Source organism: Heterodontus francisci, chromosome 20, assembly GCF_036365525.1.
Source record: "Heterodontus francisci isolate sHetFra1 chromosome 20, sHetFra1.hap1, whole genome shotgun sequence".
Classification (NCBI taxonomy): domain Eukaryota; kingdom Metazoa; phylum Chordata; class Chondrichthyes; order Heterodontiformes; family Heterodontidae; genus Heterodontus; species Heterodontus francisci.
In genome coordinates this window covers 80,711,826-80,730,233 of record NC_090390.1, presented here as the reverse complement: position 1 = coordinate 80,730,233, position 18,408 = coordinate 80,711,826, and the positions used below count along the sequence as shown (strand labels likewise).

Genomic DNA, 18,408 nt, shown 5'->3' with positions numbered 1-18,408 from the left:
CAAAGATGACAACAGTCTATACCCTCCAGAGTTTCCACACAGTTCAACTCCAATGGACATGCCATTGCACAAACTTCGACTCAAGGAAGGAGCAGTTATAACGTTGCTATGAAACTTGAATCCTAAACAACAACTTTTTCATGGAACAAGTTTGGTAGTTAGGTAGCTGTTTTCTTCGATGGTGGATGCTTAAATTATAGCAGGCAGATTTCATGGAAATAAGAGCATTTATTCCTCAAATAACATTGAGCCCATCAGATGTAAACCTGCCTTTTCAATCCAGGAGAAAACTGCTCCCAATTGGACTTTCATATTTGATAGCTATAAACAAGTCACAAGGCCAGACTCTTGACAAAATTTGCGATCATATTCCTAGGCCTGTTTTCCAGCATACACAGCTTTATGTCGCTTTTTCCAGAGTGAGAAGTTTTGATTCTGTTAAAGTCTTTGGTGACAGAATAACTAGAAATCCTGTATTTAAAGAAGTACTATTGCAATAAAGATACTGATTTGACTGCAAATGTTTTGAGAATCTCTGCTAGTTTAAAATATTTTGAAAGACAGAAGTCCCCTTTAGAAAGAAAAGAAAGACTTGCATTTATATAGCACCTTTCATGACTTCAGAATGCCCCACAATGCCTTACAGTCAATGAAATACTTTTGAAGGGTAGTCACTGGTGTAATTTAGGAAACGCAGCAGTTAATTTGCACTCAGAAAGATCCCACAAATTGCAATGTAATAATGACCAGATAATCTGTTTTTGTGATGTTTATTGAGGTATAAATATTGGCCAGGACACTGGAGATAACTCCATTGCTCTTTTTCAAGATAATACCATGGGACCTTTTACATACCCCCAAGAGGGTCTCAGTTTAACATCTCCATCTGAAAGACAGCACCTCCAAAAGTACAGCACTCCCTCAGTACTTCAGAGTGTCAGCCTAGATTTTGTGCTCAAGTCTTAGAGTAGGACTTGAACCCACAATTTCATAATTCAGAGTCAAGAGTGCTACCCACGAGCAACAATTGGTATGGCAAACAACACCTGCCAGAGGGTTGCTGTTACAAATGCAGTAAGTTTACCTACCATTTTAAGACCATCACTGTTCCCTTAATGTCAATTTGGTTGGGTGAAAATTGGCCCCACTGTGTCCGATCAGGCATCTCATCATCTCACTTTATAGCTAACTCTCTAACTTGCTCCTAATCAGGTATCTCCCAGCTCCTTTGTGAAAGTTAGTCGATGCACCAACTGTATTTACTGTGTTTCATAACACCTTGAGTTAAAGAGTTTCTAATTTCTCGCCTCACTAACTGCTTGCCAAATCCAGAGCTAACAATTTAACTTAAACAGACTGCCCACATCTCTCATCCCGTTGAAATGATGGCTCATGTCTCCTTTCAATCTTATTTCCACTGACAATGAGCACAGCTCTGTCAGATTCTCTGCGCAGCAAGACTTCACACCCACCGACTCCACCCCGAACGCCTGCTTCTCTACTTCTCCTCTAGACATACCTCTTTCACAGTCCGAGTCTTCTAGGCAGAAGCTTGCTTTATGTCCTTCAGCGACTTTGCTGCCATTCAGGGTCAAAAGGTCATAGTGCGTGAAGATCTCCATGCTGTGATAGTGTCTGTAAAGACAGTAATCATTTGGGTTCCATGAATGGACAAACAGGTGTATATAATTTGGCTTCAAGTGCAGGCATCTTTGGAGGATATCTATTAGGAACTAGGACCATTTCTGCCTGTAGCCAACATTCTTTATCTCTCCATTTCCGTTTTCTGTTTTCACACAGATGGGTAGGACAGATAAACCTTGTCCCATATTGTGAGCAGCTTATTTAAACATTTCTGTGCTGCTCCAAGTGTTTAGAACATGGGCGCACTACAGTAGTTAGAGGGGTCCAAAGTCAGGCACTAGCAGCTATTAAAGGGCTGCTGTTTGCCGTTAAAACATTGCCATTCTTTTTTTGGAAATACAAAAGCTTTTAGTGCACAAGACCCTCAAAGGTTGGCCTCGAAATGGTGGTCAAATAGGGAGAAATCCATAAACAAAGGGTTGTTGGAAAGGGAAAGCCAGCCAAGAGGAAATTTCCAACATTTCAGTTCTTCAATAACATTCCAAAGAGGTCCTGAGGTTCTGGACTGCCATTCAGCCATATTCTGGGAAGAACCCCTAATTTATATAAAAAGCAGGACACAAAGAGACCACTGCTCAGTAAGTGAACTGGCTAGGCGAATGGGGCATTGTACAGGTTTCAACATCAATGATGCAAGCAACTGTGCCCAAAAATACCCATCAATGCTATGGACACTGAGCATCATATTATTGACACTAAATGGTCAATATTGGCTTTGCACTTGTTGTGGGAGTAGGGGACAGTATAGTTAGGGGGATTGGCACTGTTCTCTGCAGCAAAGAGCAAGAGTGCAGATGGCTGTGTTGCCCGCCTGGTGCCAGGGTTAGGGACATCTGCTCAGGGCTGAAGAGGAACTTACAGTGGGAGGGGGAGGTTCCAGTCATCATGGTCCGTGTAGGTACCAACGACATAGGCAGGACTAGGAAAGAGGTTCTGCATAGTCAGTATGAGGAACTAGGTGCCAAATTAAGAAGCAGAACCTCAAAGGTAATAATCTCTGGATTATTACCTGAGCCACATGCAAACTGGCATAGGGCAACTAAGATTAGAGAAATTAATGCGTGGCTCAAAGACTGGTGCAGTAGAAGTGGGTTCTGGTTCGTGAGGCACTGGCACCAGTACTGGGGAAAGTGGTGGCTGTACCGTTGAGACGGTCTACACCTGAACTGTGCTGAGGCCAGTATTCTAGCGAGCTCCATAACTAGGGAAGTAGGGATGGTTTTAAACTGAATAGTGGGGGTAAGGGATCAAATTTGGGAAGATATGGTAAATCAAGGAGTAGAGACAAGGCAAGAGAGAAAGGTATTAATATTGGAAATGATAAACAGACTATGACAGGAAGGGACAGAGTGTACAAATCTAAGAGTAAATCAACAGATAAGGCTAGAGGTTACAAAAATAATAAAAGGACAAAACTAAAGGTTCTGTATCTGCATGCACATAGCATTCGAAACAAAACAGAAGAAGAGAGTGCAAATAGAAATAAATAAGTACGATCTGATCGCCATTACAGAGACATGGCTGCAGGATGACATCAAGTGGGGCCTGAATATTGCAGGGTACAAGGCATTTAGGAAGGACAGGAAGCTAGGATAAGGTGAGAGACCACCTACGCCGGGCCTGGGGATCTAGACCAGATTTTATGCTCCCCAAGCTGTTAATTGGTCTTGGTCAGGATTTACACCTCCTTGAGGCAGGAAGTCCCACCGAATGGAGATGCCGACCAATCAGCAGGCCGGCAGGTTTTTTTTTTATTTAGAGATACAGCACTGAAACAGGCCCTACGGCCCACCGAGTCTGTGCCGACCATCAACCACCCATTTATACTAACCCTACACTAATCGCATATTCCTACCACATCCCTACCTTCCCTATATTCCCCTACTACCTACCTACACTAGGGGCAATTTATAATGGCCAATTTACCTATCAACCTGCAAGTCTTTGGCTGTGGGAGGAAACCGGAGCACCTGGCGGAAACCCACACGGTCACAGGGAGAACTTGCAAACTCCGCACAGGCAGTACCCAGAATTGAACACGGGTCACTGGAGCTGTGAGGCTGCGGTGCTAACCACTGGGAGCACTGGCCATTGCTGGGACTACACCCAGCTGCAGGAGGAAGATGACGAATGGTCCCGGAAAAAAGGTGAGTGTCCCCGGCGAGGCTCCAAAAAAAAATCAATTGGGCCCCAGCGAGGCAAGGGAGGTCGATTAGGGGACAGGGGACGTGTTGTGCATTGGGGGCAGTTGGGGCTTCAGGGACGGCCCTCCGTGGGGCACATGGTGCTCGATCAGGAGGGTCCCCCCTGCCTGCCAGAAGGCCACCTAGTTTTATCAGGCGTGTTTTCTGAGGCCTCAGCTGCCCACCAGCCAAATGTAAAATACCTGTGGTGGCAGGTAGAGGTCCTAAAGTGGCAGATAATTGGCCACTTAAGGGCCTTGATTGGTCTGAGGCGGGCAGGCTGTTTCTCGCCACTGCCCCGCCCCCACCCCACCCCCCCCCCCAGCTTCCCACTCCATTTTACGCTCCCCCATCCCCACCACCAGCCCGCTCTTTTGGAGGGGGGGTATAAAATTGCAGCCGATAATTCAGTTTTTGAGTTTGGATAGCTTTGTCAAAAATGCAGATGGCTATGGTTTAGGGCTATCAGCATAAAACCATCTTATCAACGATTACACAGTGGTAGCTTTTGTAAGACTTTGCAAAACTATGTTATCAATGTTTTACTGTGTGATGAGGTTCGTGACTTTAGAAGCGAATCCATCTTCAAAAGCTGCCTTTTTAGTTCTAAGATGAGGCAAGCTATTTCACACACAGGCATGTGCACTTAGCATTACAGAGATGAACATTTTAAACTTTTTAGGAAGATAAACACTTCTTAAATTTTCAATCCCTCATTCAGAGGAAAACAAATCTTTGAACCTCATTATTTTACAGACTCCTTCACACATGATGATATCAACTCTGCATATTTATATCTATAGAAGCATCCCTTTACCATTCACAAATTCGCCATTTGAAGCTTGCATCATAGTAATCAAGTGTGATAATCAAGAGAGTCATTCCATACCTTCACAAGTATTTACAACAGTTGTGGTTACAAAGGTGCAGGATTTCCATCTCTACCTATATTGAGGTCTGCGTTGCATTCATAATGATTACCAAAGAGGGAGCAAAAGTGAAATTCTGCCTTTAAATATTTACTAAAGCAACCACTTCTTTGAAACCAGGTTAAGAGGTACAGAATGGAATACTTCTTCCTGTTGCTGTCCCATAAATTCCCAGAAATAGACTTTAACCCCCTTCTATATCAGAACCCACTGCTATATATAATCTGAACTCTAATATATTAATTAATTAATCGGCCCTATTTATTTATATTTATTAAGATTTCCCCTAGAATTTTATAGACTATGGATATCAGACTAACCCTATTTACATGAGTGTCTGAAATTGGCTTATATCTAATATTTTAAACTATGGGTGCATTTTACGGTGGGCGGACGGGAGCTGGCCACCAACATAAGAGTTGGTGGCAAACCCGCTTCCACCTAGCCTGGGGATCCGGCCCACATTTTACGGGTCCCCAGGCTTTAATTGTTCCGAGGCGGGACTTCCACCCGCTTGAGGGAGGAGGTCGCACCTCATTGAGCTGCCGGCTAATCAGCGGGCCGGTAGCTCTTCGTGTCAGCAGCACCACCCTTATTGGAAGGGATTCTGAGAGACAGGATTTATATGTATTTGGAAAGGCATGGTCTGATTAGGGATAGTCAACATGGCTTTGTGCGTGGGAAATCATGTCTCACGAATTTGATTGAGTTTTTCGAGGAGGTGACCAAGAGGATTGACGAGGGCAGGGCGATGGACGTTGTCTACATGGATTTTAGCAAGGCCTTTGACAAGGTCCCGCATGGTAGGCTGGTCCAGAAGGTTCGAACACATGGGATCCAGGGTGAGCCAGTAAATTGGATATAAAATTGGCTTGGTGATAGGAGGCAGAGGGTGGTAGTGGAGGGTTGTTTTTCAGATTGGAGGCCAGTGACCAGTGGTGTGCCGCAGGGATCGGTGCTGGGCCCTCTGTTGTTTGTGATATATATTAATGACTTGGATGTGAATGTAAGGGGCATGATTAGTAAGTTTGCAGATGACACCAAAATTGGTGGTATAGTGGACAGTGAAGAAAGTTGTCTAAGGTTACAACAGGATATAGATCAACTGGGAAAGTGGGCAAGGGAGTGGCAAATGGAATTTAACACAGACAAGTGTGAAGTGATGCATTTTGAGAAATTAAACCAGGGCAGGACATATACAGTGAATGGCAGGGCCCTGGGGAGTGTTGTTGAGCAGAGAGACCTTGGGGTACAAATACATAGTTCCCTGAAAGTGGCAACACAGGTAAACAGGGTGGTGAAGAAGGCGTATGGCATGCTTGCCTTCATTGGCCGAGGCATTGAGTACAAGAGTTGGGACGTCATGTTACAGTTGTAGATAACGTTGGTTAGGCCGCATTTGGAGTACTGTGTGCAGTTCTGGTCGCCGCACTACAGGAAAGATGTGATTAAGCTAGAGAGGGTGCAGAAAAGATACACAAGGATGTTACCTGGTTTGGAGGGCTTGAGTTATAAAGAGAGATTGGATAGGCTGGGTCTGTTTTCCCTGGAGCGAAGGAGGCTGAGAGGTCACATGCTAGAGATATATAACATTATGAGAGGCATAGATAGGGTAGATAGCCATGATATGTTTCCCATGGTAGGGGTGACTAAAACTAGAGGGCATAGATTTAAGGTGAGAGGGAGGAGGTTTAAAGGGGATCAAAGGGGTAAATTTTTCACACAAAGAATAGTGGGTATCTGGAATGAGCTGCCAGAGGAGGTGGTGGAGGCAGGAACAGTGGCAACATTTAAGAGGCATCTGGACAGGTACTTGAATGAGCAAGGCATAGAGGGATATGGAATTAATGCAGGCAGGTGGGGTTATTATAGATATGCATTATGGTCGGCATAGACGTGGTGGCCCGAAGGGCCTGTTTCTATGCTGTACGACTCTATGACTCTATGACTAAGGTGGAGGGGTAGCTCTGTTAATTAATGATGGTATTAGCACAATAGAAAGGGACGACCTAAGTTCAGGAAACCAGGATGTAGAGGCAGTTTGGGTAGAGTTGAGAAATCATAAAGGCAAGAAGTCACATGTGGGAGTGGTGTACAGACCACCTAACATTAACCACACTGTAGGACGGGGTATAAAGGAAGAAATAATGGCAGCTTGTCAGAAAGGTGCAGCGATTATTATGGGGGTTTTATATAGACTGGAAAAATCAGATGGGCAGAGGTAGCCTAGATGAGGAGTACATAGAATGTTTCAGGATAATTTCTTGGAACAGTACGTTCTGGAGCCAACCAGAGAGCAGGCTATACTAGACCTGGTATTGTGCATGAGATAGGATTAATTAATGACCTCATAGTTAAGGTGCCCCTAGGTAGCAGCGATTATAATGTGATTGAATTTTACATTCAGTTTGAGGGAGAGAAGAGTGGGGCGGCACAGTGGCGCAATGGTTAGCACCGCAGCCTCACAGCTCCAGCGACCCGGGTTCAATTCTGGGTACTGCCTGTGTGGAGTTTGCAAGTTCTCCCTGTGTCTGCATGGGTTTCCTCCGGGTGCTCCAGTTTCCTCCCACATGCCAAAGACTTGCAGGTTGATAGGTAAATTGGCCATTAGCAATTGCCCCTAGTGTAGGTAGGTGGTAGGGAAATATAGGGACAGGTGGGGATGTGGTAGGAATATGGAATTAGTGCAGGATTAGTATAAATGGGTGGTTGATGGTCGGCACAGGCTCGGTGGGCCGAAGGGCCTGTTTCAGTGCTGTATCTCTAAACTAAACTAGTATTTTAAACTTAAATAAGGGTAATTATAAGGGCATGAAAGCAGAACTAGCTAAAGTGAACTGGTCAATCAGGTTAAGGGATAGGTCAATAGAGATGCAGTGGCAGACATTTAAGGGGATATTTCAGAATACACAGAATATACATTTCAACAAGAAAGAAAAATTCCAAGGTTGGGGGGGTGGGGGAACCTGCCATCTGTGGTTAACTAAAATAGTTAAAGATAGTATCAAACTTAAAGTAAAAACATATAATTGCGCAAAGATGGGAGGCAGTTTAGAAGATTGGACAGAATATAAAAAACAGCAAAGAATGACTAAAAGATTGATAAGGAAGGTAAAATTAGAGTATGAAAGAAAGCTAGCTAGAAATATAAAGACTGATAGTAAGAGTTGCTACAGATATTTAAAAAAGAGTTAACAAAGTGAGTGTTGGTCCTATAGAAAGTGAGTCTGGGAATTAATAATGGATAATAAGGAGATGGCAGATGAATTGAACAGATATTTTGCATCAGTCTTCACTGTTGAGGGTACAAGTAACATCCCAGTATTAGCTGTAAGTCCGGAAATGCAAGGGAGGGAGGAACTCAAGAAAATTACAATCACCAGGGAAGTGGTACTGAACAAATTGTTGGAGCTGCGGGCTGACAAGTCCCTGGGTCCTGATGGACTTCCTCCTAAGGTGTTAAAAGAATTGGCTAGTGAGATAGTTGATGCATCAGTTTTAATTTTCCAAAATTCCCTAGATTCGGGGAAGGTTCCGTTCGATTGGAAAATAGCGAATGTAACTCCTTAATTCAAAAAGAGAGGGACACAGAAAGCAGGAAAGTACAGGCCAGTTAGCTTAACATCTGTCATAAGGAAAATGTTAGAAGTTATTATTAAAGACATTATAGCAGGGCATTTCGAAAAATTCAAGGTAATCAGGCAGAGTCAACATGGTTTTATGAAAGGGAAATCATGTTTAACCAATTTATTGGAGTTCTTTGAGGGAGTTACATGTGCTGTGGATAAAGGGGAACCAGTGGATGTTTTGTACTTAGATTTCCAGAAGGCATTTGACAAGGTGCCACATCAAAAGTTATTCAATCATATTATGTGCCGCCCTTGTTCTTAAAGAGGGTGATGATATTGGCATCGCGCATGTCCTGTGGTACTGCTCCCTCATCCCAGCACAGGCAAAGCAGTTCGTGCAGAGCTGAAAGTATAGCAGGCTTGGCACTCTTGATGATTTCAGGGGTAATGCCGTCCTTCCCAGGGGCATTTCCGCTGGCTAGAGAATCAATGGCATCACTGAGTTTCGACTTTGTTGGCTGTACGTCCAGCTCATCCATGACTGGTAGAGGCTGGGCTGCATTGAGGGCAGTCTCAGTGACAACATTTTCCCTGGAGTACAGTTCTAGGTACTGCTCAACTCAGCGGTCCATTTGCTTGCGTTGGTCAGTGATTGTGTCCCCGGATTTAGATTTGAGGGGGGCAATCTGCTTGACGGTTGGCCCAAAAGCTCTCTTAATGCCATCATACATCCCTCCGATATTTCCTGTGTCAGAGGCCAGCTGAATATGACTGCATAGGTGTTACCAGTAGTCATTTGCGCAGCACCTGGCTGTTCTTTGTGCAGCGCTTCTGGCTGTTTTAAGTGCTACAGATGTTAACTCGCTGGGGGCTTTCTTGTAGTTCAGCAGCGCAATGTGCTTAGCAGCTATGACAGGTTCAGGCTCTTCAATGTGAGATTGAAACCAGTCTGCATTCCGCTTCACACAATTGCCACAGGTGGTCATTGCTGAGTCATAGATGGCGTCTCTGATGTGGGCCCACTTGGTCCCTGCATCCCCTGTGGGAGTGTTTTGGAGGGCTTTTTCAAGTGAATTTAGAAAATTGCGTAACAGCAAGAAAACGAACATCATGGGACAGGACGTCAGAAATGCCCCATCTATCAATATCGACGACCACACTCTAGACGTGGTTCAAGAGTTCACCTACCTTAGGCTCAACTATCACCAGTAACCTGTCTCTCGATGCAGAATTAAACAAGCGCATAGGAAAGGCTTCCTCTGCTATGTCCAGACTGGCCAAGAGAGTGTGGGAAAATGGCGCACTGACACGGAACACAAAGGTCCAAGTGTATCAAGCCTGTGTCCTCAGTACCTTGCTCTATGGCAGCGAGGCCTGGACAATGTACGTCAGCCAAGAGCGACGTCTCAATTCATTCCATCTTCGCTGCCTCAGGAGAATCCTTGGCTTCTGGTGGCAGGACCGTATCTCCAACACAGAAGTCCTCAAGGCGGCCAACATCCCCAGCATATACACCCTACTGAGCCAGCGGCGCTTGAGATGGCTTGGCCATGTGAGCTGCATGGAAGATGGCAGGATCCCCAAGGACACATTGTCCAGCGAGCTTGTCACTGGTACCAGACCCACTGGCCGTCCATGGCTCCGCTTTAAAGACGTCTGCAAACGCGACATGAAATCCTGTGACACTGATCACAAGTCGTGGGAGTCAGTTGCCAGCGATCGCCAGAGCTGGCGGGCAACCATAAAGGCGGGGCTAAAGTGTGGCAAGTCGAAGAGACTTAGCAGTTGGCAGGAAAAAAGACAGAAGCGCAAGGAGAGAGCCAACTGTGTAACAGCCCCGACAACCAATTTTATCTGCAGCTCCTGTGGAAGAGTCTGTCACTCTAGAATTGGCCTTTATAGCCACTCCAGGCGCTGCTTCACAAACCACTGACCACCTCCAGGCCCTTACCCATTATCTCTCGAGACAAGGAGGCCAAAGAACATTAGGGAGAGCTTGGTGAATGCATGTGAGGTGAATGGGCTCTTCAATAATGACCCCAGGTGCTGCCAGCATCCATCTACCAAGACGAGTCACTGGAAAATGTACAATTAAAATAGCCACTTACACAAGGTCAGTGATGGTGCCTGGTGTGCTTTGGAATCATTCCCAGATAGAATCCAACACCCTCAGGAGAATATGCAGGTACAGCACATCATTAGGAAAGCTAATAGAATGTTATCGTTTATCGCGAGGGGAATTGAATACAAAAGTAGGGAGGTTATGCTTCAGTTATATAGGGCATTGGTGAGACCACATCTGGAGAACTGTGTACAGTATTGGTCTCCTTATTTAAGAAAGGATGTAAATGCATTGGAAGCAGTTCAGAGAAGGTTTATGAGACTGATACCTGGAATGGGCGGGTTGTCTTACGAGGAAAGGTTGGACAGGCTAGGCTTGTATCCACTGGAATTTAGAAGAGTAAGAGGTGACTGGTTGAAACATATAAGATCCTGAGGGGTCTTGACAGGGTGAATGTGGAAAGGATGTTTCACCTTGTGGGAGAATCTAGAACTAGGGGTCACTGTTTAAAAATAAGGGGTCACCCATTTAAGACAGAGATGAGGAAAAATATTTTCTTTCAGAGGGTTGTGAGTCTTTGGAATTCTCTTCCTCAAAAGGCGGTGGAAGCAGAGTCTTTGAACATTTTTAAGGCAGAGGTAGATAGATTCTTGATAAGCGAGAGGGTGGAAGGTTATCAGGGGTAGGTGGAAATGTGGAGTAATCAGTTTAGCCAAGAACCTATTGAATGGCGGAGAAGGCTCGAAGGGCTCCTGCTCCTAATTTGTATGCTTTTATGTTTGTATGTTCCAGCAATATACCGCATATCCCACCAGACGCAGTGTGAAGTCCTTCTGTCCTGCAGCTACAATAGCCCTCAGCCCTAACCTCAGGAAAGTGTCTCCGAGATTACAAATGTGAGATTTTACCATTTCCCCAATGATCATAGATTTATACAGCAGAGAAGGCCATTTGGCCTGCTGTGTCTGTGCCAGCTCTTTAAGGCAGCCACACAGTTAGTCCCCCTCCCCTGCTTGTTCCCCGTAGCCTTGGAAATTATTCCTCTTTTGAGTGATATGAAGTGCTTGATGCTGAATTCGAGGGTGGTTGTGTACTGTCAGTCCGCTGGGAATTCAGGCTAAGACAGCCTTATCATTTATTTCACAGAGAACCTTTGCAACAACAGACAGCTTCAATATATCAGTCTGAACACTTTTAAAGCATAAAAACACAGCAACAAGAGGGAGGAGTGAAAGGCTGTGGTTAGTGTCGAGATAGTTAGCTGCCTTTATATATAACATTTAAAGATATGTTGTCATTCAGAGAAATAAACTTCCTCTTCAAGCACAAACAAGTGGTTAGTTTGTCAATGGCACTGACTAGATGTTGGGCGTGTAAGGGACAGACCTGGTGCCAGATTCTGGATAATTTGACCAGTAAATTGCTGGGCTATGAACTATCTAAAATTAGCTGATGTCAAAAATAATTTTAAAGCATTACATGTCAACAGATTATATATATTGTTGGACTTAAAACACCCAGCACTCTGTGATCTTGGTGTTACCCTCAGAAAGAAGCATCCAACTGGGAAAGTGATGTTTCTACAATACATGCTGTATCAGGTTGTAGATGGGGAAGACAGAGGGAGGAGAGGAGTTCCACAGTTTTGAGGTCCTGGTAAAGAGTTTGAGTAGAAGACATTACGATAAAAGTCTCAATTCCAACACAATCTGAAGGAGGATACGAAGAAGCAAGAGATCAGTAGGAAAACAGAAAATGCGACTGGTTGGTCACAGATTTGATGTTCCCAAATAATGCAAATTGCGTCAAGTACTAACATGACCACCCAAACTCTGGAACATTCCTTTGTTTATCAGAAGACAAAAACAAATCGGGCTCAGTTCAAAGGGTCACTGCAAGCTTGTTTGTTTAGGACATTTTTCTAATTGCTTCCTGGAAATCATGTACTATCCCTTAAGATGTTTGGAAAGCGAAGGCTCATTTATCATGGTTAAGTTTATTTATTGGCCGGAATGGAACCATCTGGGCCTGTATTCTGGGAGAATGTTGGCCTGATGTTAATGCTGCCCAGCGATGGCTGAGGGCGAGTTGGTGGTGGGTGTGTTATTAATGAATAAACGGGGAATGCGGCCCCAACATACCATCTCCACATCTGCTGCCATTGTTATAGGAGCAGGTTATGAGGTGTTTGAGTGTCCTGCCTTGGTGAGACTTGAAAAGTTGGGCTTTTCTACATTAGAATGATGCAGATTATGGGGCGATAAGGGTGGGCCAGGGTAGATAGAAGCAGACGTTTCCAGGAACTGAGGGGTCAAGAACAAGGGAACACAGATACAAATTTAAATGTAAGACACTTAGAAGAGAGGGCAGACAAAACTTCCTCATGGAGAGAGAGTTGTGAGGTTGTGGAATTCACTTTCAGGGTTAGAGCTCAATGCAGACACTATGTCAACACTTAAGATGAAATTGAATAGGTGAATGAAGGAAAAGGGGTTGAAGTGGTCACATCATTCTCTAGTTTCTCTCCTATCTCCCCCTCATGCCCTCTCTGAGCTCATCTTGTCCATGAAACCCACCTCCTGCTCCTCGATCCTATTCTCACTAAACTGATGATCACCCAACATCCCCTCGTGGTCTCCACATTAGCCGATATTGTTAACGGTTCTCTTTCTCCCTCTGTCCTTTAAATCTGTCGTCATCACCCCTCTCCTCAAAAAATCAGCCCTAGACCCCACAGTCCTGGCAAACTACCGTCCCATCTCCAACCTCCCTTTCCTCTCCAAAGACCCTGAACATTTTGTCGCCTCCCAAATCCGTTGCCATCTTTCCTGGAACTCCATGTTTGAATCCTCCAATCAGGTTTCCCCCTGCCACAGTACCGAAACAACTCTTATCAAAGTCACAAATGACATCCTATGTGACTGTGACCGTGGTAAACTTTCCCTCCTCCTACTTCTCGACCTGTCTGCAGCCTTTGATACGATTCACCACACCATCCTCCTCCAACACCTCTCCACTGTCGTCCAGCTGGGTGGGGCTGCTCTCACATTTGAATTAGGAGCCACTCGGCCCCTCGAACCTGCTCCACCATTCAACAAGATCATGGCAGATATGATTGCAACCTCAACTCCACATTCCTGCCTATCCCCGATAACCTTTCACCCCCTTGCTCATCAAGAATCTATCTACCTCGGCCTTAAAAAATTCAAAAACTCTGCTTTCACCGTCTTTTGAGGAAGAGAATTCCAAAGACTCAACCTTCAGAGAGAAAAAATTTCTCTTCATCTCTGTCTTAAAATGGGCAGCCTCTTATACTTAAACAGTGACCCCTAGTTCTAGATTCTCCCACAAGGGGAAACATTCTTTCCACATCCACCCTGTCAAGACCACTCAGGATTTTATATATTTCAATCAAGTTGCCTCTTTCTCTTCTAAACTCCAGCGGATACAAGCCTAGGCTATCCAATCTTTCCTCATAAAACAACCCACCCATTCCAAGTATTAGTCTAATAAACCTTCTCTGAACTGCTTCCAACACATTTACATCCTTCCTTAAATAAGGAGACCAAGGTATACAAAATTATGAGGGGCATTGATAGGATAGATGGGAAGAAACTTTTTCCATTAGCGGAGGTGTCAATAACCAGGGGGCATAGATTTAAGGTAAGGGGCAGGAGGTTTAGAGGGGATTTGAGGAGAATTTTTTTTCACTCAGAGGGTGGTTGGAATCTGGAACACACTGCCTGAAGGGGTGGTAGAGGCAGGAACCCTCACAACATTTAAGAAGTATTTAGTTGAGCACTTGAAACGCCATAGCATACAAGGCTATGGGCCAAGTGCTGGAAAATGGGCTTGATGGCCAGCACAGACACGATGGGCCGAAGGGCCTGTTTCTGTGCTGTATAACTCTGTGACTCTAATACTGTACACAGTACTCCAGATGTGGTCTCACCAATGCCCTGTATAACTGAAGCATAACTTCCCTACTTTTGTATTCAATTCCCCTCGCATCAAACGATAGCATTCTATTAGCTTTCCTAATTAGGGCTTTACGTGCATACTAACCTTTTGCGATTCATGCACTAGGACACCCAGATCCCTCTGCATCTCAGAGCTCTGCAATCTCTCACCATTTAGATAATATGCTTCTTTTTTATTCTTGGACAATTTCACACTTTCTCACATTATACTCCATTTGCTATATCTTTGCCCACTCACTTAACCTATCTATATCCCTCTGTAGCCTGGTTCCATTCTTATCTATCTAGTCAGAGCCAGAGAAACACTGACAATGGCTTCTCTTCCTGCTCCTGCACCGTTACCTCAGGTGTCCCCCAAGGATCTATCCTTGGTCCCTTCCTATTTTTTATCTACATGCTGCACCTCGGCAACATTATCCGAAAGCACAGCTTTAGTTTACACATGTACACCGACGACACCCAGCTCTATATCACCACCACCTCTCTCGTCTCCTCCACTGTTGCTAAACTATCAGACTGCTTATCTGACATCCAGTACTGGATGAGCAGAATTTCCTCCAATTAAATATTAGGAAGACTGAAGCCATTGTTTTCGGTCCCCGCTCCAAACTCCGTTTCCTAGCTACTGATTCCATCCCAATCCCTGGCAACAGTTTGCAACCTTGGTGTCACATTTGGTTCGAGATGAGCTTCTGACCTTCTATTCGTGCTTTCACTAAGACCGCCACTCCATAACATCACCCGGCTTCGCCCCTGTCTCAGCTTATCTGCTGCTGAAACCCTCATTCATGCCTTCGTTACCTCTAGATTTGACTATTCCAACACACTCCTGGCTGGTCTCCCACATTCTACCTTTCGTAAACTTGAGGTCATCCAAAATTCTGCTGCCCGTGCCTTAACTCACTCCAAATCCCGTTCCCCTATCACCCCTGTGCTCGCTGACCTACACTGGCTCCAAGTCAAGCAACGTCTTGATATTAAAATTCTCATCCTTGTTTTCAAATCCCTCCATGGCCGCACCCCACCCTATCTCTGTAATCTCCTCCAGCCCTACAACCCCGCCCCCCCCCACCCCCCACAGAGATCTCTGCACTCCCTTAATTCTGGCCTCTTGAACATTCCCAATTTTAATTGCTCCACCATTGGTGACCGCACCTTCAGTCGCCTAGTCCCTAAGTTCCAGAATACCCTCCCTACAGCTCTCCGCCTCTTCACCTCGCTTTCCTCCTTTGATTATCTGAACTAAAATCTCCTTATGTGGCTGGGTGTCATATTTTGTTTTATAATGCAGCTGTGAAGCACCTTGGGATGTTTTATTATGTTAAAGGTGCTATATAAATATAAGTTATTGTTGTTGTTGTAATAGGGTGGGTAAATGTGATTCAAACTATTTGCTTGCATGGAGGGTAAACACTGAGAGGGACCAGTTGGGCCGATTGACTTGTTTAACCATAAGTAACTTCTAAAATTTATGAGAATGGTTCCCGGGATGAGGGACTTCAGTTACGTGGATAGATTGGTGAAGCTGGGGTTGTTCTCCTTGGAGAAGAGAAGGCTGAGAGGTGATTTGATAGAGGTGTTCAAAATCAGGAAGGGTCTGGACAGAGTAGATAGAGAGAAACTGTTCCCATTGGCGGAAGGGTCGAGAACCAGAGGACACCGATTTAAGGTGGTTGGCAAAAGAACCAGAGACAACATGAGGAAAAACTTTTTCACACAGCGAGTCGTTAGGATCTGGAATTAGCTGCCTGAGAGTGTGGTGGAGGCAGATTCAACCATGGCTTTCAAAAGGGAATTGGATAATTATCTGAAGAGAAAAAAATCTGCAGGGCTATAGGGAAAAGGGAGGGGAGTGAGACTAGGTGAGATGTTCTTACAGAGAGCCAGCATAGACACGATGGGCCGAATGGCCTCCTTCTGTGCTGTAACCATTCTAGGATTCTATAAGTATTTGCTATGTGAATAACTCTACTCTGGCTATCAGCCAGAAACCAGAGCTTCAACTGATCTTTGCCTATCCTATCCCTGGGACATTGAACCCCAACTGGTGCCCTGGGCAAGATCAATTAATTAAACATAAACCAAGAAACATTTTTACATGGTCATTTGCATTGTTAATGTGAGAGATGATCTAAGATTTTTTCATATATTTCAAGAAGCAGCTTGCTCGAGGAAACATGGCTTGAGGGAGGTGGGGAGTGTGTTCCTGGTTTACCCAGATGAAGGAATAAAAATATTAGAAATCGGATCTGGGATCAGCTGGGGATTCCCGAGGGCACAAGGTTAAAAGTTCTGGATGTTCCTGGAACTTTCATCGAGGGTCCAGCTGGGTTGCAGTGTTCTAAGCCATCACATGACGCCCTGCCATGAGCTGCTGCTTTCTCGTGATCTCCTGCTCATTGATGGAACTGAATCCTCACAGGCAGCGGCTAATATCGTGGCAGATGTTTACCCCGATCCCAGGACTGCTACAAAACCACAGAGGACGAGAACAATGCATCCGAGATCCTGGGCCCCACAAACTGATTTACGGCCGCAACCAGTTAAGAGCTTACTCTACTGATGGTAGGAAGATGTTATTATTTGGTTCTCACAGCGCAGTATCCTGGCACTCATCACTCAAAGTCAGCCCAACTGTTTGCTAGGCTTAGCATGACCACACTGTAATTGTCTGTATACACCTATAAAATACATGAAACTGTTGCTTTTATTTTACATTGATCTTTGCAACTACCCATGCACACAAGAGTGTTTAATACAGTGGCCAAATTATGGAATTCAGTCATTAAATTTAATTGCAATGTCTTCTTGTGAGGCATGTTTTGATATCCTCAGCAGCATTAGTGGGTCTTCACTTTCCACCATCAGTTAAAACTACCCGCGAAGGTCTATAGTAGCCTGGTCATTCCCCTGTCTTCACACCGCACTTAGACTTCAAGTAATTTTCAGCCAAGAAGAGAACAGTGGGACAACATGGAGCAGTTAATCAAGAAATAACTTGCATTTCTATAGCGGCAGGGCTTCCCTTTCTACTTACTAGCCAGGGTTTGGAGGCCGTTCTTTGGCGCTCTGGGCCAACCTTTATCCCTCAACCAACATCACTAAAACAGTTGATCTGCTCATTTGCGCTGTCGGAGATGCCGTCTTTCAGATGAAATGTTAATCTGTGGACATCATCTGCCCTCTCAATAGGGCATAAAAGATTTCATGGCACTATTTTGAAGAAGAGCTGGGGAGGTCTCCCAGCATCCTGGCCTCATGACTTCAGGACTTCCCAAAGCGCTTTACAGCCAATGCAAACTTTTAAAGTGCTGTCACTGTCGTAATGTAGGAAACACGGCTGGAGTTTGGAATATTGGCCAGGACGCTGGGAGAACTGCCCAGCTCTTCTTCAAAATAGTGCCACTGTTATGAAAACCCACGTGCCAAATGGAAAATATTAATTTCATCGATGGAACTTTGCCTGAGACTTTTGCTGGAAATCCTTACAAATAACTTCTTTTAAAAAGAGTAACCTGGCAGCCAAGATGGCCACAAAAATTTGCATTTGAAACACCAAAAGGATTAGATGGAGACAACATGACTGATTCAACCTAGCCAGAACAATGGAGCGCTCTCTGATTAAATTACTTAAAATGGCTTTGCCAACATGGTCGTCACGAGCCATCGACACCCATTGACTTTGAAAGAGCCAACCCCCTCCAAGTGTGACTGAACAGCTTAAGGTGTGGCACCTTGAATCTCAAAGAATTTAGCAGAAGGGCCTCACTAACCCAACAAAGAGGTTTGGGAATGTCATGTGACTACTGTGCAGCTTTGGAAAGCCTAAGCTTTGTCAGTCAGAAAACAGACAGTAACTGAAAGCCATCAAGGGAACAGCTCTCTCTCTCTCTCTCCAGTAAAGATCTAGAGAAGCCTCAGCGGCAGCTGGTAAAACCAAACCTACAGACTAGCACAACCAACAACTAGGGGACAAGGATCAAACCCCCTCTTCTGTCTTCCAGAGACTGAGAAGCAAACCTACAACTGTGCACGTAGCCC

At 44.8% G+C, this 18,408-nt stretch overlaps 1 protein-coding gene across 3 annotated transcripts in view; it reads right to left on the bottom strand.

Annotated features, from left to right (window-relative positions):
• loxl4 (lysyl oxidase-like 4) overlaps positions 1 to 18,408 on the bottom strand; it is a 142,371-nt gene that overhangs the window by 18,033 nt on the left and 105,930 nt on the right. For all 3 annotated transcript variants that reach the window (XM_068053110.1, XM_068053108.1, XM_068053111.1), the window contains one exon: positions 1,520 to 1,635. In XM_068053110.1, coding sequence (XP_067909211.1) covers positions 1,520 to 1,635 — 116 coding nt within the window. The remainder of the gene's footprint in view (positions 1 to 1,519; positions 1,636 to 18,408) is intronic.